Source organism: Mya arenaria, chromosome 5, assembly GCF_026914265.1.
Source record: "Mya arenaria isolate MELC-2E11 chromosome 5, ASM2691426v1".
Classification (NCBI taxonomy): Eukaryota; Metazoa; Mollusca; class Bivalvia; order Myida; family Myidae; genus Mya; species Mya arenaria.
Window position 1 is genome coordinate 702,589 of NC_069126.1, and position 23,404 is coordinate 725,992.

A 23,404-nucleotide genomic window follows, 5' to 3' on the forward strand; every position below is an offset into this window, starting at 1 on the left:
CACTTTTATAATCGTAAGCCCGTTTTATGTTTATTTTACTAATCATACTGTAAACATACTTTGCTTTAAAAAATATGAACCTGCAAGTAGCCTTGCTGGATTGCTTTTCCGAGCGCTTTTTTTCGCTCGACATTATCATGTTTGTGTTTTCCTGTCTGTAGGCAGGTTATGAAACTGGAACATGACGCTAAACATAGAACCATTTTGGTATGGCTAGTGAGCTGTTGCCAAAACTGGGGCCGCCGCACTCTTGAATCGTGTTCAAACACACAGTCAAATATGACTATAACACACTCAAATGTATGTTTTTATTACGAACATAATTAAAGCCATAAACGGATATTTACAATTCATATATAAACAAACTAAACCAAGTATTTGTTATCTGCTTATTTATAAGCTCACGCATTTCTTGCTCAAACCCTTCGGAAAATACTCTGGCGAGATTTTGTCAATTGTCCCGCGGAATTTATGAAGCATAACGGAAGTAGGTACCGATGCCGACGATGCCAATGCATACGCTTGAAATAAAAGTAGAGTGTGTTCAGATTGTTTCTTATATTTGAGTGATCTCCTACAGACAGGAACGCTTGTTGTTTCAGAATTTATAAAGGTCTGTCAGAACCCAATGGCTGCATAATATCTTGACCCATCACGGCCTTAAGTTCGTTTAAATGCAAATGGAAATTCAAAGTCACATTGAGACTACTCCAAGATGAAAAAAGTGTTGCAATTTTAGTTATAAAAAAAGTTAGTCCCGCCGGAGTTAATTCACCTCAGACAGAATAATTTCTAATAACAGAAAGGGGAACTAGCGCTGCGTGTTTTTGTACTGCGGTTGTGGTGATGTGATAGACGTTTTGTCTTATTTGTTATAATTGACAAAATCACAAGTAGCTTCCCTTTGTTTCATTTTTGCCACTGATCACATGATTTGGTTTTGTTTATTTTGACGTTTTTAGGTAATTTTATTATTATCTAATTCTTATTTCTTTTTATGAAATCACCAAACCTGAAAACAAATTAAGACTAAAGTTGCATGGAATGAATTTAAGCAAGCGCGTTTGCATTTATCAATGATTGGTATTACTCAGATAGTCTAAAATAATAGACCTTCCAATCCCTAACGTCTAAACGGGTTTGTACAAAAACCCGGGGTGTTTGAAAAATATTGAAATTGTATTAAGTGAAGTATTTTATGTTTGAAATTGATAATAAAGGTTTATATTCATATTTTACCATGTAAGTGAGAAGTCATTTTGCACAAAACAAGCATTTAATGCATTAACACACATTATTTACCTTTCCAATAAAACGAAACTTGACTAACACAGACAACAATTATGTCAAGTGGAGAAACTCGACCCAATCGTAATAACTCTGCCACCTCCTACAAGCTTCGAGATAGACCTCGTAATTACAATCGTCACAACTCGGTCATGGCCGAAATGTTCCGATTGTTTTAAGTGTGAACTGAAGCTTTGCAGGTGCCTTTCATGTATATATAGCGTTATGTTTTGACAGAATGAAATGAAGAAAACCCGTCAAACAAAATTATTCATTGGATATTTATTTTATGTCTACGGAACTAATATAAAATAACATTATCTGGTAATATTTCTTGTTTTTATGATATTTTACAGACGCAATATGTTTTAACCCAGAATCCCAATCGGAATAACTACCCACTTTTGGTATAAAACAATTTGTACGTGAAGGATTTGCCATATCAGAATTCGTAAAAAAAATCTGTCGACGTACAATTATTTGGACTACGCGCACATGGTGTCGCTGAAATGTGTATATAAATTCAGTTTAACAAAAATACGAACATTAAAATTATAAATGAATGCCGTCTATTACAATGGTGCCCAACGAAGAACCCGTGTTGCACGATGAGCCTCAAGATTATTGCAAATTGAGCTTTGCCTCCGAAATTCGGGCACAAATTTCGTAATGGAGATGGAATGTGTAACCGGGTAGAAAAATTTTACAGCGGCACTTGTACCATCTCAGTATAGATTGAGCTGGCTTTTATAAGGACTCAGTAGAGTGTCCACCTGCAGATGGAGAAGTCGTGGGTTTGAACCCTCACAGGTGCACTTGCACTTGTACAGTCTGTTACATTAAACTTTAAAGCCGTACAGTCTGTTACATTAAACTTTAAAGCCCCAATTTCAAGCAATTTGAAGGATTAATCTTCTTTGTTTCTTTGTGAAATGTTTTTATGCCATCTGCTAGCAAAATTCCGGTAAATGGTCTTTTTCAGGCATTAATTTTTAAATATTTTAGGAATGTGTGATAGTGAACATATTTCAATACAAATTTCAGGAGGGGTACATTATAGATAGAATGTATATTTAATATTTAAATAATTTTTATTGCCAAATATTTATTATTTATAACTATGCACAATGAAAAAAAAATTGTGAGTTTTACTTTTTTAACTTATGCACAATTTAATATAGCTTTGATTATCTCGCTTCCTAGGGGGATAGGCAAGGTAATGTAACCACCCATGTGTGTGCGGGCGTTTGCGAATGTATGTGTATTTTCACCTGGTTAACTGAAGACCCCTGCAGCCCCAGCTCATACATTCCTATCAAGGTCTTACCTTGTACTCCTACTCTGAGACTCCTGCCTAAATATTAACAAGGTCTACATCATGTATAAACTTTCACATAATTTGTAATGTTACAACTGGAACAATGTGTAAATATCATACATATATGAATTATGTGATACAGTTTTCAATGAACATGATTTTTAAGTTTATACAAATATTGCAGAATGCACAAATAGCTGTTATGATGAACCCATGTGTGTGGTTGCTCCTGATCTGTTGCGGCTTCGCAAGGTCAGCTGAGAGACCTAACATCATCGTCATTGTAGCAGATGATCTGGTATGCTTTTTGTATGGTCAAAACTAAGTCATATGACACAAGATTGTGAGATAAAATATAAGTAGAACAAACATCTGATTGTAAAAAAGTGTTATTATTGTAACTTCAGCAATATGAAATTTTAAGATAATAATAACTTTAAAACTGAGATTTGTTTTGAGCCTAGAAGAATATTGAATACTCAAAGGTTCAGTTATTAACAGAAAGTAAAACAACATTTTGTCATATGACAACACAAACCATTAATTAATTTTGCTCATAATCAGAAACTTAGGTATCATTAATACAATGCTTTATTATGATTCATTTCTAGGGTTGGAATGATGTGAGCTTCCATGGCTCGAACCAAATCCCGACCCCGAACATTGACAAACTGGCATATGAGGGGATCATTCTGAACAACTACTATGTGTCCCCCATCTGTACCCCTACTAGAGGGGCCCTCATGTCTGGCAGGCACCCCATACATACTGGTGGGTAAACAGTGGCTACCTTTGCTATAGTTGTAGATAAGATTTACAAGCCAAATGGGATAAGGTATATTTGTTACCACCATTAAAATGAAAAAACAAAAACACTTCATACAATGCTGATTAATGTTCATCACTCGTATGGTTGATGAAATTTTTAAGAAAACATTAACATTATGATGAATGTACTTGAAAATAGATTTCACAGAAAGTGACCTGTTTTAACTGTTCTATTCTTTGATGAGGACTAAATGGGGTTTCAGACACACTTATAAAGCATTGTTTTTCTGTTTAAGTAGAATATTAATGCACCAAGAGTGGAAGACATTTATAATGTTTTAAAACCTACAAATGTCATGATAACTGCAGGTTGTAAGTGTATGTTGTTTGTAGGTCTTCAACATAGTGTGATCTTTGCCTCGCAGCGTTATGGCCTCCCCCTGGAAGAGAAGATCATGCCTCAGTGGTTCCAGGAGCTTGGATATCGCACTCACATGGTTGGCAAGGTATGCTAGATCTAAGATATTGTACAAATGGTTTAGGCAAGGTATGATATATCTTTGATATTGCACACACATGGTTGGCAAGATATGCTAAATCTAAGATATTGTACAAATGGTTTAGGCAAGGTATGGTATATCTTTGATATTGCACACACATGGTTGGCAAGGTATGGTATATCTTTGATATTGTACACACATGGTTTGCAAGGTATGCTAGATCTCAGATATTGTACGAATAGTTAAGGCAAGGTATGGTATATCTTTGATATTGCACACACATGGTTGGCAAGGTATGGTATATCTTTGATATTGCACACACATGGTTGGCAAGGTATGGTATATCTTTGATATTGCACACACATGGTTTGCAAGGTATGCTAGATCTCAGATATTGTACGAATAGTTAAGGCAAGGTATGGTATATCTTTGATATTGCACACACATGGTTTGCAAGGTATGCTAGATCTAAGATATTGTACGAATAGTTAAGGCAAGGTATGGTATATCTTTGATATTGCACACACATGGTTTGCAAGGTATGCTAGATCTAAGATATTGTACGAATAGTTAAGGCAAGGTATGGTATATCTTTGATATTGCACACACATGGTTGGCAAGGTATGCTAGATCTCAGATATTGTACGAATAGTTAAGGCAAGGTATGGTATATCTTTGATATTGTACACACATGGTTGGCAAGGTATGGTAAATCTTAGATACTGAACACATGGTCAATTTCTAAGGTACAGTATATCTTGCATATCGCATATACATTGTTGGCAAGGTATGGTAGATCTTCGATTTCGCACACACTTGGTCAACAAAGTATGGTTTATCTTGGAAAGCATGCATATGTAGTACAGTATATATTGGATATCACACATATGCATTGTCCAACAAAGTATGGTATATTGGATATTGCACACACATGGTTATCAAGGCATATCGTAGATATAACACAGATGATTGGTAAGGTATGGCATATCAATTTTAATAGTTATTTTACCGTAAAATTCATGGATTCTATTTTTTTGTCAGTATTGCACGATTTAACATCTCTTCCCTATCATTTCAGTGGCACCTGGGTTTTTATGCTGAAGAATTCACACCCTTATATCGGGGTTTTGAGAGCCACTTTGGCTATCTGTTAGGTCATGGAGACTACTTTGACCATATGGCTGAATGCACTCCAGTAAGATATGTGTGGGTGAAACACTGGGCTGCATTTGGGTGTTGAAGTTTGTTTTGTGAAATAAAAGTACAGGGGGCTGGGGGTATCACATAATGCTTGGGATCTTCAAAGATTTATTTCAGAAATAATCTGAGCATGGGTTTAGTAATAAAGAAATTAAAACACAAATGGTATTAGAACACTCTGACTCCTTCTCTTTCCCAGGTGCCACTTCCATTGTAATTCAAGTTGATTGATCCATTGGTGTGAACATGAATGTAGTCACAACTAAGTTGGGTTTGCTTTATGTGAAAACAACAATCACAATACACCTTCATTCAAGAGGCCTCAATGTCTTTGTCTAATACAAAACATCACCCATACTTATAATTTTACTTTTCCTTAAATTTTGGTCATTTTATGGAGCTCTTGTCCATAGTTGCTTGTCTCCATTTCACTTTTATATCATTGCCAAAGTTGGAAACGCTTCAGCGCCCATAGGTTATGCTTTTAACATGTTCCTTTCTTGCAAATCCATATTTCAGTGGCATCTGGGAATGTTTGCGGAGGAGTATCTGCCAACGTTCCGTGGGTTTGAGTCCCACTATGGCTACTATCAAGGCTGTGAGGACTACTATGACCACACCTACGAGGCTGACCTCGTATGTTCAATAAAGTTTCATTTTTTTAACAGTGGGGAAATCTACTATTGTCCTCCATGGTTTGAAATTCATGACTGAATAAAACATGAAACAGCATGGAATGTGGATATCCAGTGATGTTTGAGTCATAAAATTTAAAAATAAAAATTGAAATGAATATGCCATTTATATTTCATTTACTAAATACTTGAGATATTGTCAATAATAAAAAAGATAGATTGTAGGAAAACAGCTTTTTCAATACATGTTTTTGCATATTTTGAACAGTTGTGATATTTATTTAACCCTCACTACAGGCATATTGGGGTTTAGATTGGCGTCGGAACTTGGACCTACTTCGTAATGAGACCAATCTGTATTCCACTGATCTCTTCACTGCCGAGGCTGTCAACATTATCCGCAACCACAACACTTCTGAGGTTTGGGGCTTGCTTTATGGATTGGCAGACTGACATCAAAATATAAAAAAATCAGTACCTGTATATGGTCTCAGTTTTTAGCCTTGTTCCTTAGGCAATGTGTTTTGAAGTGTTACCCAAGCAATTTCTCATGGGCAAACAAGCAAAAGATAAGCTTACTTTTCAGGATTTCAAAACAAGTGCATATTGTTCTTATTTCATATGGACTTTGTTTTCTTTAAACATTTAACATTTTATAACATTCTTTTATTTTGGTAGATGTATATGAATGTTTAATGGTGGTGTTTAGATTCCTATATTTTATTGTGTGTTGATGTTAATCACCAAGGTTTTATTCTAGCCGTTATATCTATACCTCCCGCACCAAGCTGTACACAGTGGAAATACGGGTGGCGACCCACTTCAGGCTCCCCAGCACTATGTAGACCGATTTCCGCACATCAACAACTACCACAGGAGACTGTTCGCAGGTAACCAGTCTACTGGGTTATTTTTAAAAAACCCAAAACATGTTTCTATTTTTAGCCCCTGTATCTCTACTTTGCGGAGCAGGCTGTTCATAGGGGAAATTTTCCTGATGCTTTACAAGCCCCGCAAGATTATGTAGACCGGTTTCCTCACATTGATAATTATCTCAGAAGGTTGTTTGCAGGTAAAACGGTTAAACTTTTTTTATCAAAATGCTTGTGTAAATAACATAGCTGCTAGATGAAATTAATTGTCACAGAGTTGTATTGAAGCAGGAATATGATATGCACCTGTTCATCTCTTGAAATGCAATGCAATAATGTACATATGATATGCACCTGTTCATCTCTTGAAATGCAATGCAATAATGTACACTTTCAATTAGTTAATTACTTACATTAGTAAAATAACTTAAATTCAACTAACTTGATTGCTTTCACTTTTTAACCATTTTTTGCTAATTCATCTTGAACCAAACATGACCCTTTCCTTATTGCTGCTCTCCATTCACCTCTGCCAAATGTACAGGGAAACCCATTGTAAAGCTTTGCTAGAACTGGCGATGGTGGTGTTGTCAGATTTTAATATTATTAAATACTTATAACTTAACACATTTTCAAGGTTCTAGTGATCTGTCAGTTTTTTTTAAAGAAAGAAGTCTAGGTATTGTATAGCCTTGGTGTTGTTAAACTTGTCGTAAGCAATGTTACGCAAAACGTCTTACCATACGCTCTTTAATCACATGGTGTTGCTTGTTTCCAGTGTAATACAATCATTACGTAATAGTATAGTGTCAATTTTGTTAAAAGAAAATGTAAATATAGTCTTCTTTTTGGCGACAAGTGTGTCATGTGATTCCTCCTTTTGGCGACAAGTGTGTCATGTGATTCCTCTTTTTGTTGCTATGTAAATATAGTCTTCCTTTTGGCGACAAGTGTGTCATGTGATTCCTCCTTTTGTTGCTATTTAATACAACAAGGCTTACTTTATTTCTTCCGCTAAACTTGTTTAATAATTTTTTGTTTGAAATGGCAACCTTTCAGGTCCTGTATGACTCGAACACTCTAAAAGATATTCACATGAATCTTGATACACCTGTTACCAGTGAAAAAATGCTGATGTGTGATAGACTTAAATAGTTCTTTAATATTGCCTGTCAATAGACTGAGGAAAATAACCATCTTGTTGAAGTGTTGGTTACCTGGTACATTTCTGGATTAAAAATTCTGATATAATATCAAAGTCATTTGAATTCCTATTTATCCAAGAAATGCTTCAAATAGATTTAATCACTTAATTACTATGTGATTTCTTATACGATTTGGATTATTTTATATGCTTTTATATTTATTTTGTTACAAAAAGATTGCATCTGCATTTAGTTGTATTTCTGAAATAAGCAATTATATTGACATCAGGAGAATGCAGCATTTTTTTTTTTAATCTGATGTGTTTGCTTCATACATTAGCCTTTCAAAAGTGATGATTTGTGTAAAATCTAGGATTATGAATAAGAAATGCTTTTATTAGGCAATTAGTGTAAACTGGTCTCTGTGATTTACATGAATATGGGTTAAGTCCCTGAAACCACCAATAAAAATTCAGACCTCAACATCTCTTACTGCTGTGTACCAGTAACTATGGTAGTTTTAGGACTTGTACAAATCACTTATAATCTTATTATGTGTTTCATGTACCAGCAAGCCGTGTAAATATATTGTATTTATAGAGCACTCTAGTTACAGTTGATCCTGACATAATGGCATGGTTTTAAGTGTGAAAGTGACATTTAGACACAACTTTATGTAAAAAATCCTGCCCTATATAACTTATTATTATAATAATTATGTTATGGTAATCACGTATAATTACGATTGGGAAACCCCATATAATTATGATACGATAACCCCATATAATTGTGATATGAAAACCCCATATCATTATATCACTATAACCCCATATAATTATTAAAGGGAAACCCCATATCATAATGTCACCATAACCTCATATAATTGTGATACATTAACCCCATATAATTGTGATACTGAAACCCATATAATTATAATACAATAACCCCATATAATTTTGATACGGGAACCTCACATAATTGTGATACGATTACCCCATATAATTATGATACGGAACCCCATATGATTGTTATTTGGTAATCCCATTTAATTATAAGATGGAAACTTCATATAATAAATATTATGCGGTAACCACTTATAATTATGTTACAGTAACCTCATATAATTGTGATATGGTTGCCCCATAAAAGTATGAAAAAAACCCCATATAGTTGTGATATGGTAATCCGTTTATTTATGATATGGAAACCTCATATAATAAAATATGATGTGGTAACCACTGATAATTATGATATGGTAACTTCATTCAATTCTGATACGGTAAACCCATGTAACTATGATATGGAAAGCCCATTTAATTTTGATACGGTTATTCCACATAAATGAGGTATGGAAACCCCATATAATTTATTATGATACAATAACCTCATTTGATAATGATACGGTAACCACATATAATTATGATACAAAAAACCAATAAAATTGTTATATGGTTATCACATATATTTATGTTACGGTAACCTCATATAACAAATTATGATACTGTAACCACATAAAATTAATACTATAATTGAAGCAATTTTAACCAGGTTTTGAACGAAAAATGGGAAATAAGAATGAGAATGCCATATGGATGGCCAGGTCAAAGATTGGTTTACATTACATTAGAAAAATGGGATGCTGTTGGACCATTGGGCGAATGGGCGGGTGGGCTGGGCGTCAATCATTGGTTTTCGCCCAATAATTTGGGTAAAGATTGATGGACAGTGTTGTGCAGGTAATTTATGTGAAGGCTTTAATTTTTAATTGCCTATTTGAAAAGCCTGGTTTTGTCACATTGCGGCTTCTGGTTGTCTTTGGCCTGACTGGTCCATGGTAAGGAGACATTTTTACAATTTGTCCATTACCTGCCTGGCTTAAATATAAGAAAGTCAGGGGAAATAATTGACCCGTACTTATGTTTCCTTATTGATAATCTTGTAAACAACACCGGCTACCTTGAAGGGCAACACTATAAATGATTCGTGTAGTTGACTCACAACTATTGCAGGTATGGTCGCTGCCCTGGACGACTCGGTGGGTGCGGTGGTGAAGACACTGAAAGATCAAGGGATGTACGACAACACCGTTATCATGTTTACCACTGATAATGGGGGGCCGGCTAATGGGTTTGATGCCAATGCAGCCAACAATTTCCCTCTCAGGTACTTTAATTATGATCATGCAATCATTTAAACAGTCCAGGTACTGTCATACTCTTAGTGTCACAGTCAGGTTTTGTGTCATTCCAACTCTTAAATGTCAGCCAAAAACCATCATCAAGCTTAGTACATATGAGTTCTTATGTAACTCTACTATAAACTAGCATACCGGTAAACCTTACTGGTGTAAGGCCTTGAGAAAAAGAGGGATAACCTTTGGCACCCTCCTGCAAGGCTCTTGCTCTAGTTAACATCCACTAAGTTGTACATGCAGTGAGTTGATCAATGAATCACTTAAGAACCTGTGTACAAATATGCTTATCATTTCATCCTACCATTACTACTGGTATGTGAAATTTTGAATCCTGGCGACCCAATACAATTATGATATGGAAACCCGAAATAATTATGTTATGGTAATCACGTATAATTACGATTGGGAAACCCCATATAATTATGATACGATAACCCCATATAATTGTGATATGAAAACCCTATATCATTATATCACTATAACCCCATATAATTATTAAAGGGAAACCCCATATCATAATATCACTATAACCTCATATAATTGTGATACATTAACCCCATATAATTGTGATACTGAAATCCATATAATTATTATACGGAAACCCCATATAATTATAATACAATAACCCCATATAATTTTGATACGGGAACCTCACATAATTGTGATACGATTACCTCATATAATTATGATACGGAACCCCATATGATTGTTATTTGGTAATCCCATTTAATTATAAGATGGAAACTTCATATAATAAAATATGATGTGGTAACCACTTATAATTATGTTACAGTAACCTCATATAATTGTGATATGGTTGCCCCATAAAAGTATGGAAAAAAAAACCATATAGTTGTGATATGGTAATCCGTTTATTTATGATATGGAAACCTCATATAATAAAATATGATGTGGTAACCACTGATAATTATGATATGGTAACTTCATTCAATTCTGATACGGTAAACCCATGTAACTATGATATGGAAAGCCCATTTAATTTTGATACGGTTATCCCACATAAATGAGGTATGGAAACCCCATATAATTTATTATGATACAATAACCTCATTTGATAATGATACGGTAACCACATATAATTATGATACAAAAAACCAATAAAATTGTTATATGGTTATCACATATATTTATGTTATGGTAACCTCATATAACAAATCATGATATTGTAACCACATAAAATTATTATACGGTAACCTCATATACTGGGTATTAAATTATGATATTATTTCAAAGGGCATTACTTGCTGATTAACAATATGTAAGACAAATGAACCCTGAAAACAGATATTGTAAAAGATATGGCAGTTTGCATTCTTGTTCTTTATTTTAACTGCAATTTGACATGAAATTACCTATTTTGCAATTTTTTAATGTCAGGTATTTACTATAATAATATTATTCAATATTTTTGGCATATTCTATGTCTACACATGAAACCCTTATATGCAAAATAAGCGGTCAGCAGGCATCAAAGAGTCGTATAGTCATACATTGGATACATTGATAGAATTACTTTAAGTAGGCAAAAACATTATAACGTCAGTAACTTCATTCAAGCATTGCTTCTTTCTCATTTCACAGAGGTATGAAAGTCACACAGTGGGAAGGCGGAGTTCGGGGGACTGGTTTCATCTCATCTCCACTACTAAACCAGTCTGGTTACGTGTCCAACCACATGTTACACGTTTGTGACTGGTTACCAACATTGTACACGGCTGCGGGTGGGGACGCCTCAGTTATGAAGAATCTTGATGGGCAGAGTGAGTGGGACTCTCTTACCAATAACAAAGCTGGGAAACGTCAGGAGATTCTCCATAATATTGACCCCTCAGGTAAAGGTCAAATGGGACTACGTGTTGGGGATTATAAGATTGTGGTTGGTGATATTGGGATGGCCTTGAGTGATTGGTATCCACCATGGGCTAAGCCGTCAGATAGTGAAATGCTGCATGCAAATAACTCTGCTGCATTTAAAATGTTTGGAGGTAAAAATGGTATTACTGAAAATGAATCTCCCATTGAAAAAAGACTTCAACAAAATTTGAAGCACTTTGAACATGCAGTGGCAGAAAATATGGGCATGGGTGGCGATTTTGATTTTGAAATACTTGAATCTAACATTGATAGTAATATTGAAAGTGAACTAAAGTTTGAAACTTACAGGATGGATTTTAAAGGTCTGCAGTCTAAAATCTTTAAGAAACCACTCAAAAACACAATGAAATCCTACTATCATAAAAATCATCCAGTCAAAGTTGAGTGCGGACGAAAACCATTCAACGCCTCAACAAACTGCGATCCACGAGTCTCTCCATGTTTGTTCAACATCGCTAATGATCCATGTGAGTACAACAACATTGCTGTGGACAACAAGGACATGGTTATCCAGCTGTTGTTGCAACTTCAGCAGTACGAGGACACGATGGTGCCGCCACTGAATACGCCCGTCGATCCCGCAGGAAATCCAAAATATCATGACGGTGCCTGGGTGCCTTGGGTGAAATTGTAGACTTTCCTTTGTTTTTTATAATATATTCTTTTATGTGATGTATGATATAATGATACATTATATTGATTTATATAAAAGAGATACTGAATGAAGTCTGTGACATTGATAATTTTTCTACATGTATACATTTTTACAACTGCATATTTGGGGCTTGATCTGTTTATTAATTTTACAGCTTTACTCATTGTGTTTTTGTGCAATACTCTTTACAGTATGATGATTACTTTGTATTGTTTTGGGGGCTTTTAAAAATTCCCCAGAAAGGCAAAATATTGAAGTTTTATAGGAGATTTTTTTTCCTTTAAAAATTATAAAAAAAACGTCAGAAGGTAGACTGTCCAATTTCAAAGTGCCTTTCTGTAGTGGGTTGTACTCTTTTACATTAATAGTTTGCATATATTAGTGTTACAAGAGGGTTGAATTAGGTCAGATGTTGAAGTGAATTAGTGGCATAAACAGTGATTATGCTATATACAATATTTTAAGTAATCTTTGCAATGAGAAAATTATTATCACACTTATAAATATTCAGTTATTGTTTTAGAGATTACACTAGATAAATATTCATGTTCTCCCGCCAAAATGTTGAATACAGATTTTGTAAAAGAATTAAATATACAATGTATTCAAAATTCTTTTATCATATCAAATATTCCATCAGTCCATGTTCTTCACAAAGCATCACAGCAGGTACATTGTATAGTACAATTCTGATATTAAGTTTTTACAGCATGTTTTAAATATTCTTATTTTCTTCTCATTTGTTAATAAATAAATTATTTGTACATTTAATTTGATTACTCTTTTCTCTATTAAAACAAATGTGTTTCTCATTTTGATTTTGTTATCAGTATTTACTATTTAGGCCAATTAATACTGAATAAAGTGTATTAGGACCAGATTTATTATTAATTCCAGCGATAAAAGCTTATGTGCATAATTATTTATGTAACTGAAATGAACTTAACATTTCTAGTCATGACAGCATTTTCCTATATTTTACTCGTGTATCTTTTACATTCCTCGTGCGATTTTCTGTTGGTGTTGCTGCTTGTATATTGTTTGGTGATGAAAAATATAGTGTATACTACAGGGACCGTATACTACATGTATGTAATAAAGTTTGATAATATATTGTCATTTTATTGAATTCCTTACTGCATCCATATACCGACGTCCACAACACTACCCCCTCCCTTAATTGGGGTCAAGGTCACTGACGCATATTTGTTATACATTACAAGCATGTTCATGCATAAATAGAAATGTCTGTTTAATTGCACCAACATAATACTTATGACCATCAGAGACAATAGATTTCAATACATAGATTTGTATTGCATTTTGTTAAGTTCTGCATTCACATTCTGGTTTAAAAGAAACATTTCCAGGGTTTAATAAGATGTTTAGGAATTATGGCCCCTTATGAGTTTCAAAACAGAGGGTAATGGATTCATGAACATTAATTTACATGACATATGTTTTGCATATCCTATTGAACAATTTCAACATGACTTAAAGTAATGATATACAGGAGTGGATAAATGAATGATATTGCTTGATTGGTTATAATTATAGTTGATTGATTGTTTGTTTAATTAATCAAGCCACTGAAATATTCTGCCTGCAAAGTTCTTGTCCTTCCACAGTTTGGCGCCCTTTAACTGATACCACATATACTCGAATCCGTCCACGGTAGGGCTTCGATATGGGACTCGCATCAAGTGTCACAGACATGATACACAGTCCTGTAGGCCTGTCCCCATGCAGTAAAATGGAAGATAGATCGAGATACAGGTAGATAGATTAATAAAGTTTTCAATCAACAATTCAATCAATCAGCTAATGAAAAGATATCAGAATTTATGGAAAAATAAGCAAATCGCATGAAATTGGCATTTTAATTGGCAATTAAACCAACACGCGAACTCATTGATGTGTTCCTAAAAATAGCCGATTGTTTACGTTGTTGCTGGGATTTTGGTCACGTGATGAGAAAATGGCGGACGTGTAAATTGACTGTTTAGCGCTCTCGGACGGAAAACAAGGATTTAAAAGATGAATAACGTTTTCTTGACATCAGTTATTTGTTTATTTTTACTTACTCCATCTTGTAACGGAAAATGGGCGGAAGGAGAAATTGATTCTCTAGAGGTATGGCGTATCCAGTGTAAACAAGTTTCGTACACTATTCTTTTCGTACCCCATTAGGATCTTACTTTACTTTGAATTAATTAGCCACAATATACATGTCAAAGACAGCGCCAAATTTACACATTTCTGTAAATCAACGGAGTGAACAAGTGTCAATTTATACACAATTCATTTATTAAAATGTTTCATTTTTTATTTCAAATAAATGAACCACAAATGGTGAATGCTTGTTATTCTGTCGTATCTGAAGTTTTATCATGAATTTGTGTAATTTGGATGCCCACTAACTGCAGTAAACAATAATTGCACTGCCTTTCTGACCCTCTGCCTGTCCTTCCATCGGTTTTCTATGAATAATTTAGAAACACTAAGGCCCAGGGACCTCCAACTTGGTAGATAGGCTGGTAATGACCAGTAATGAACCCTATCGATTTTGAGGTCAGTAGGGCAAAGTTGTGATGACCTTGAACTGAAAATCCATTTTGAATAAATGACTGAAGAACCCAGGGGCCCTTGGACCTCAAATTACATGTAAACAGGTTCAATCGTTGGTCAACTCATAACCAGTAGATGAATCTTAATGAATTCTGGTGACCTTGATCTTAAAACTGTTTCCGTTTAAAAACTCAAATTGTAGAACTCTCTGTCTTAGGGACATCAAAATTTGTTGAAAGCTTTGTCATGAGATGAGCCCGTATGATGTAATGTTAGCTATCAATGTTTCCAAAATCCATTGGATTTGAAAGGTCATTATGAAAACATGTTCTAAATAAAAGGCTATCCGTCAATGTAAAGGCAAAAATACTGGCTATCTTAATAGTCCAAATAATTCAGTGGACATTTTTTTTTACAATTTTAAATATGGCAGATTCTTCACTTTCACAATTGTTAGGGATTAGCGGTCCATAATCCTGTAATGAACATCTGTTATTTTAGACCAGCTATCTTCCCAACAAGACCTTTTGGGTGCACAGTTTTTGTTCACTATTTGGATAATTTTCAAATTCAACATTTTGTTTGGTATATGCATGCATTTTTACATGTTTTTCAGGACTGGCTGTTCATTACACGGTTTTGTTTCCTTTCAAAGAAGGGGACACTGCAGTTCGAATTCCAGTACCCAGTTGTGAGTTGTCCCTTAATTAATTAGTTTTGATCAGATGCATTTTAAGCTCTTCTTAAAAAAAGGGTTAGTTATTGTGATAGCCTTTCTACATGTGTTGCAAGGCCCATATCTATGCTTGAATATTTGTGGAGTTATGCCTTGTTATAATTAAAACATGAATTAACTTAAAAAGTAATGCAAAAACTTGGCCCTGGTTTAATAACTTTTCAAGATGTTCAAATGAAATATTAATGCCCCATGCATGTATTTGACTAAAAAAAAACAACACCTGCATTAGCAATCGCTCTGCAGCGCTATTGTTGAATAATTTGTTGCCCATGTATTATTCATGTGTTTTGACAGATTGACACCACACAGAAAATCACTGGGGGTGGGGGGATGGTGCTTTTAGTCTTGAGTTCCACCTCACAATTCCTGGGGTGTCAGCACCACCTAGAAAATCAGTTTTGTTAGGCTTAGGATTGTGGGGCTTAGTACACAATAACCCTAGAGCTACTCGGGTTCTCTAACATGCACATTTGAATAGCACCTAGAACCACAGCAACAGGGCTCGAATCTGTGGCCCCTGGATTGACAGTCATGTTTCCGAAATATACATGTCTGTCAATTATGAAGATGGCAAGTTCATTCACATAAATGGTGTTAACTGTTGTTAAGATTAGAACTGTAAATACACCTTGTTTTCATTATTCATGAACGTGCAGTGAACAACTATTTGGGATCTTCTACTTCTTATTCATTATGAAAACCAATTATTGTTTTTTATGCCAAGGTAGAACATATAAAAAACTAAGTCTAGTGTAAAAAGTAAAAGATATATATGGGAAATAATTGAATTAAATGGCATAAATATATAAGTTCAGAATGTTTAATGATGTTACAGACAATATTTCATTTAGTGCTACATTTTAAGTATTGGTTTTTAAAGCTTTATGTAATGGTCACATTCAGTTCAATGTCTTTATATGTAAAGGTGTTAAGTGTGTTAAGAAGGTTATAAATGGTTAAAGATTAAACAGTTTCATAATTTAATTTAACTGACTTGTGGAAAACACTGACCTCAAAAATAGATTAAAGGATTTTGAAAACATATATATAAACGGTGCTCATGTTTTACTAGGGTATTGGCCAATCCTACCAAATAAAAAATATCTGTTCCAGATAAATCAATAATGATCTGTGCATGCATACATAAATACATGTTTTAAAATGTTTGTGTCTGGGCATAGATTGCATGCATAAATTGAATAAACAATCATTCAGTTGAGTGCTGATCAAGCATTCTCTATGAAGCTAGCAGTCCTCCATGCATGCACTGGTTATATTGCAATTATACGAATACATAATGTTTTGATTCTTTTAAAAAATAAAATATTTCTGGATATATTTATGAAATGAAGTAAAAAAAAATTTGCTTTTTTGTGATAAAAATATATTTTGGCACTAACTGCATGTCCATATGCTGTATGTATGATGAGTGGCATATCAGATGATAAACTGTATTGAGAAATAGTCAACTACTTTATTGAGTATTTGAAAATAATATGTAACATGTCAAATATATATCTTTATTTAGAACATTACGTGACAAGGAATGTTCCATTATAAAAGTTCTTTTGTTTGACATGGACTAAACATTGCCAATACCTTTGTAATATAGCATAATTTCCAGTGTTGGTAGATTTGTCATTTAGCTCAACTAACAATACAACCATAATATTTGTACAATAGTTTACAGAGTTCATGAAGTAATGGAGTATGGCAACCTCAGTATAAAAAGAACAACCCAACAATGTTACGATCTCTTAATCTTTACCATTCCTGGTAATATATCCCTCATGTTCCATTGTTCCAGGAATATGGTCCACAGAATATCTTGCTCTACTTTGACACAGAGGACCAGTGGGCTGCTGTTTACAAATCAGGAAAGGTACACAAGAGAGATGTTAAAGCAATTTTCAATTCAGGAGATATTTTAAATACTGCAGTACTACTGTTTAAAATCACCCCTATGTCTGATGTAATATCATTCGTAAGATAAATTCAGCATCACTCTATTTAATTTATTAATAAAATGTAAAAAACAAAATAAAAAAAGTAAATGGCACTGTTTTGCAAAATTTTATTTGTATAATATCATACATGTACATATCATAATTTGTAGACTTAGTAAACACAGTGCATAAAATCAGATGAATTAAGTAATAGTTAGATGACATGAAGTAACATTTTAATGACTAAGAATGGGCTGAGTGAGCGTAGCAAATGAGCAAATTGGCAGACACATAGTCAATGCAAAATCTGAAGCAAAGAGTGTGTATTGTATGAGTGGCAATTGGCAGACCTTTAAATGCCTGCGAAAGTTGAAAATTCTTAATGATTAAGCCTAGTGCTTAATGATTGCCTGTCTGCAATTTTATTGGCTGAAAATGTAGTTTGTAATTTAAGTAATAGTTAAATGACAAAGTAAAATCTTAAAATCAAAAACAAGTCCTTCTTAATAATTAAGATATTACTTCTGGTCATCTAATTGACTTGCCCATGCACGTGATACAACCTCATTGGCTGACACATTGTCAATGCAAAATCTGACGCCGGGAGTATCAGTAGCAGGAGTAGCAGTAGGGGAGCTTTAAACACCCCAGAAAGTTGGAATCTGAACAATTAAGCCTTGTTCTTTAATGATTGCCTATATGCAAAGCTTTTGTCTGAAAATGTTGGTTGTATTCTTATTTTACTAAGTGATCAAGTTTCGACTTAAGAATAACAGCTTTTTGTGTACACATGTTTTCACATGAATTGATATATTATGTATTTCCTTTCCTAGGGTGAAGCTAAGAACAGGTCATAGTTTTACACGTATTGAGCTTTTAAATATCAAGTGACCATTTCGATTGGTTTTAATTGTTATATTATGTGCGAAAATATGATGGTAAATATTTGAGGACACGAAATTAAGTTTAAGAGATTACCATAATACTTAAATTTTGGCAGCTGGCCATTTAAAGAATTTGCCAAATATAATCCAATCTGAATTACATGGCTTGTATAAGGAAGTATGTAATTTAATGTAAATGCTGCACATTTTCGTGATAAACACTCCTTCCAATCAGATATAAAGTAAACACATATTTGAGAGTCACATTATCATAAAATACAATACTGTCTTAAAGAAATCTATGTATTCAATATCTTCAAGGGGTAAGAGTTTTTAATTTTATTGATTTACCTCTAAATTAATAGCAGGACCACAAATTTCAAGAATGTGTGTACTTTTCTCTAACCAAAGTGTTAGATTAAGGGCTGAAACATGTTCCTGTGCCTCTCATAATGAGCCACCCTGATTTGAATAGTCATTTGTTCTACTAAGTCAATGAAGAGTTGTGAGTAAAAGTCCAGACAATTAAATGTTTATGGACTTGAATTTTTATCTTTAGCAATCTTTAAACTTACCATGGACAAGCATAATCTAATATTGACTTTTTAGTGTGTTTTTTGTGTGTGTTTTTTACAAATACAAACTATTGTTTCACTAGAGTTGTGAGGAAAAAGAAGCTGTTCTAGATGTAAGCAACAATCAGGTGGTAAACTTAACGACAGATTATGGTCTATCGGGGTGTATTATCACCGACGATGGAATGTTTGATTGTATCGGGGGACGAATATTTAAGTCATCTCGGGAGCGCTGGTGGTACTTTGCAATAAGTAGATGTTACAAGAATGAAACAAGTGATGTGAGTTCACACTGTCCCCTTAGCTCAATAATTTTCAAAGGTTTTTAGCTAACTATCACAGTTATGCCAAGTCTTCCATGTTCAATTTGAGTCATACATTTACATGTTTTGCTCAATTATTGTTTAGTTTATACTTGGTTATTTCAGCTTGATTGTGAAAACAGCTAAAAGCTGATATGAATAATTCAAATCCGTATCCTAGGTAGAAACCTGTGCTGCGCCCTTTTTAAGATGCCATTGGAATTTACCCCAGATAGGGATCAAACCCACAACCTCTTGGGTGAGGTGGGACACCTTAACCACTTGACCACTTTCGCAGCCCATGTAGTAAATTGATTAAACATAGGTTTATTTTTTTTCATGCCTATACTTCATGTTTCATGAACCAAACTTGAACAATATACACCATTGCCAAGTAATGCAGCGGACTTTCAAGTTTGACATCAAGACTTGGCATACATATTGTTGTGGACAGATTGATATTCAAAATCCTTCGTTTATAAGACTTTACACACAGATTGAATTCACTGAGAGTGTCTAACTCTAAAATTATTGTGAAAACACAGACTGATATCTTAGTTAACCAAATTTTAATTTCTAAATAATGAAAAAATAAATGAAAAAAAAAATCAGAAATAAAAATAAGTATGAGTTTTAAGTCCAGGGTGTGTGCAGAGATAATCAATGTATAAATAGTTGGCAAACATCAATTAGTTAAATGCATAATCAGTTAATAATAAAAAAAGCCACATAAGAAGCTTTCTGTAATTCTTGTAGAAATGGTTTGATTTGTAAAAAGCATAAAATATAACTAATTCTTTTTTTTGTGTATGATTGTAACTTTTTGAAATATTCCTGTACCACTTAAACACAACTTTTTATTTCAGAAAATATGAAAGAACTGAATTATTTGTATGATGTGTTACAAATGTTGAGGCTCTGATGTTCAATAAACAGCCAACATTTTTTTTTCATGCCCCATTTACATGGCTTTATTTGGGTGACACTAGTCTTGTTTTTCGATATTGCTAGTATTTTCTGCTTTATACAGACCTGTGCCCAGAAAGTTGCAGCCCTGAATCCTGTCAACAACCAAGTCATTTACCTGTCCACCCAAAATGCTCTCTCAGGCTGCATTATTGAAAATAATATGTATAAATGTTCTGGTGGGCGAAAGTTTCGATCATCGAGGGAACGCTGGTGGTATATTGCTGTCAGCCGGTGTGAACTGAGTGAGGGCGATGTAAGTGAATGATGTTTGATGGAGCACAAAGCTCTGTTTGAGCAAGGCTATGTTAAGTTTATGATTGTTGTATATTCACAGGTAGCCACTCGTTTTTGGTTGTTATCTTTATTTTTGTCACTTTTTTGCATTAAATTCATGTACAACAGAATTGCACAGAGCGAGAATCCGTCCTGAAACCAGAGAATAACCAAGCAATAGTCCTCTTGGAGGGACATGGTGCTGGGTGCTCAAGGGTTATCATTGACGGTGTTGAGCAATATGATTGTTCGGAACAAAGATCTTTCCGATCAGCCCGAGAACGTTGGTGGTACATAGCAGTGTCACATTGTAACCCACAGACAGTAAGTGCAAGGAAACGACACTGCAGTCATCATGCCACATGGTTTTTGTGCCCACATGCTATTTTGATATATCAATTGTTTATTTAGTGGTGGATTGTCTGTGGTGTTTTTGATTATGTATATGATTGCTTAGACTAATTGCCTTTTGCTTGCCTGCCTGCTTGCTCTATTAACTGGTTTGCTTGCAGGGGTGTCCTAGTTCAGTTTTTGCATTTTACAATATGAGAGCCTTTTGCCATTACATACAATATAGTTTGGGACGAAGCTGCACAAAAACAGACGTGTAGGCTTGTCAGGGGAGGGGTCGGGGGGGGGGTGGTGTTCTCGGCGTGCTCTCTATTAGGTTATCGTGGAATACAGAAGAGCACGTCTAGACATTTTAAGCCAAAAAATAACACATCATAAGATGCTGTAGTCATTTTAGTTCAATTCATGCTTTTTGGTGCATAACTGAAAACTTTTGGTGCTTACCGGTACTCGATAAAGTATAATGCTATCTTACACCGAAACAAACAATTATCCTCTATGTGACTGAAATGATCATTGAATTGGCTTAATTTTATGTCTGAAATAGCCTGATATTTCATATTTGTGGTTAGGTATCATTGTAAGACAGAGTGCATACAATGACATCAGAACTCAGGCAAAGTGTTTTCTGCTGTTTATGCATATCCTCATCGAATCCAGCCAAAAATTCTACCAAGCCTTATCAGAATTGTGAAGGATTTTATGTTACAGAGGTCTCTAAAGAATATTTGTTTAAGTTAGACTTATTTCTTGTTATTTACTCCTCAACAGTCCTGCCAAGAAAAAGTTGATGTGGCAAAAATTGAAAATGGACAAAGATTAAGAATCATGCCATTCCCGTACAATACGTCAGTTTCAATCCAACTTCTGTACACATATGTCAATTGTGAATACAAAGTTATCGGAGGTGTTGACAGTATAAAGTGCAATGATGACCGATATTTCCAATCAACTCGTGAGAGATGGTGGTACATGGCCATAAGTCGTTGCCATGACAGAAATTCTACTGGTGTAAGTTGGCTAAGCTTGATCTACTGTAATGTAACTCATTCTCACTTTGCTTAGTGCTAGCAACAATTGCATGTATATATACACGCTGCTACTTAGTATTCATGGTTACAATAAAATCCTCTGCAATTTTGTGAAGTTTGGGAACTTTTTTGTGTTTGGTTGTATGGTATACCCCAGAAACTGACTGATTATTTTCTAATTTGCTAATATATTTTTTTTAGTTTTACAATGTACTGCTAAATATATGAATGGATAATACAGCTTATTCTGTACCTTTTGTAACCCAATATTTAATGTTTCTATTGATAGTGTTGTTTTTATTCTCATAATTTGTTTTCAAATTTTTGTTTACTATTATGTTTTCTAACTACATTTCTGAGTCTAGGTTTAATTTAACAAGTTAACATTTTTGTCAAGCCCACTTGCGCTGAGCGAGGCATAGTATTTGCGTGCTCGCATCAATCTGGACTAAACTTTGTATGAGCTGTATCTTGACCATGCAGTATAGATTTTTTAAAAAAGGTCACCATGATGAGGTGGCGTGTCGCCCACAAGACCCAGGTCTGTACCTCAAAGAGAAAGGTGAAGGTTAAAGGCCAAGGGTTGAAATTATCCTTGTCTAGGTTGTATCTTGACCATGTAGTAAAGGATTTTCAAAAAACTTGTCATGAAGGTTTACCATGATGAGATGGCGTGTCGCACACATGACCCAGGTCTGCACCTCAAAGGACAAGGTTGCGCTTAGAGGTCAAAGGTTGAAATGATCCTTGTCCAGGATGTATCTTGACCATGCAGTATAGGACTTTGAAAAGACTTGCCATGAAGGTTCACCAAGATGAGATGGCAATGTCGTGCACAAGACTCAGGTCTGCACCTCAAAGATCAAAGTCACACTTGTCAAAATGAGTGCTGAGTATAGGCCTTGTCTGGACCGTCAGCCTTATGTGGGCTATATCTTTACCATGCATTTAATATAGGATTTAAAAAAAACAACAACTTGCCATGAAGGTTCACCATGATGATGCGTAGTTTCACAGGTACACATATTGTTTAACTCCATGTTCTTCTATGTTGCATTTGCATAGAAGAGAACCGTCTGTGTCAAAGGCTCTTTCAATGGGCCATACATGTCGCCATTAGCATCTAGTTTATATACAGTTATTTTATTACATTTTTAGCTCGACTATTCGAAGAATAAGGAGAGCTATACTACTCACCCAAGCGTCTGCGTCGGCGTCACCCCTTGGTTAAGGTTTTGCATGCAAGCACGCATAGGTTAATATCTCACCAACTACTTGAGGTATTGCATTGAGACT

General features: G+C 34.6%; 2 protein-coding genes across 5 annotated transcripts in view; both read left to right on the forward strand.

The window, feature by feature from the left end:
* The first annotated feature begins 902 nt into the window (after positions 1-902).
* LOC128233603 (arylsulfatase J-like) lies at positions 903-13,583 on the forward strand. Of its 2 annotated transcripts, none has more exons than XM_052947353.1 (9): positions 903-962; positions 2,790-2,903; positions 3,217-3,376; positions 3,767-3,879; positions 4,952-5,068; positions 6,006-6,128; positions 6,469-6,598; positions 9,735-9,888; positions 11,522-13,583. In XM_052947353.1, the coding sequence occupies exons 2-9, from the start codon at positions 2,808-2,810 to the stop codon at positions 12,447-12,449; spliced, it is 1,821 nt and encodes a 606-aa protein (XP_052803313.1). In that variant the 5' UTR covers positions 903-962; positions 2,790-2,807; the 3' UTR covers positions 12,450-13,583. The 2 variants fall into 2 exon arrangements, with proteins under 2 accessions (XP_052803313.1, XP_052803312.1); XM_052947352.1 differs by lacking the exon at positions 4,952-5,068 and adding an exon at positions 5,593-5,709.
* Positions 13,584-14,432: 849 nt separating this feature from the next.
* Positions 14,433-23,404, forward strand: part of LOC128233604 (transmembrane protein 145-like) — a 28,291-nt gene continuing 19,319 nt past the window's right edge. For 2 of the 3 annotated variants that reach the window (XM_052947354.1, XM_052947356.1), the window contains exons 1-4: positions 14,433-14,603; positions 15,655-15,729; positions 17,585-17,659; positions 21,849-22,088. In XM_052947354.1, coding sequence (XP_052803314.1) covers positions 14,508-14,603; positions 15,655-15,729; positions 17,585-17,659; positions 21,849-22,088 — 486 coding nt within the window. In that variant the 5' untranslated portion in view covers positions 14,433-14,507. Of the gene's footprint in view, positions 14,604-15,654; positions 15,730-17,584; positions 17,660-20,855; positions 21,051-21,848; positions 22,089-23,404 lie in introns of all 3 variants that reach the window. The other variant, XM_052947355.1, reaches the window with a different exon arrangement.

What these genes read in the sequence shown, in the direction of transcription:
- LOC128233603 (XM_052947353.1), top strand. Translation starts at nt 2,808, where the DNA reads ATGATGAACCCATGTGTGTGGTTGCTCCTGATCTGTTGCGGCTTCGCA. An exon ending in GCAACCACAACACTTCTGAG is followed by an intron (nt 6,129 to 6,468) that starts GTTTGGGGCTTG and finishes GTTTTATTCTAG; the next exon opens with CCGTTATATCTATACCTCCC. An exon ending in GCCAACAATTTCCCTCTCAG is followed by an intron (nt 9,889 to 11,521) that starts GTACTTTAATTA and finishes CTCATTTCACAG; the next exon opens with AGGTATGAAAGTCACACAGT.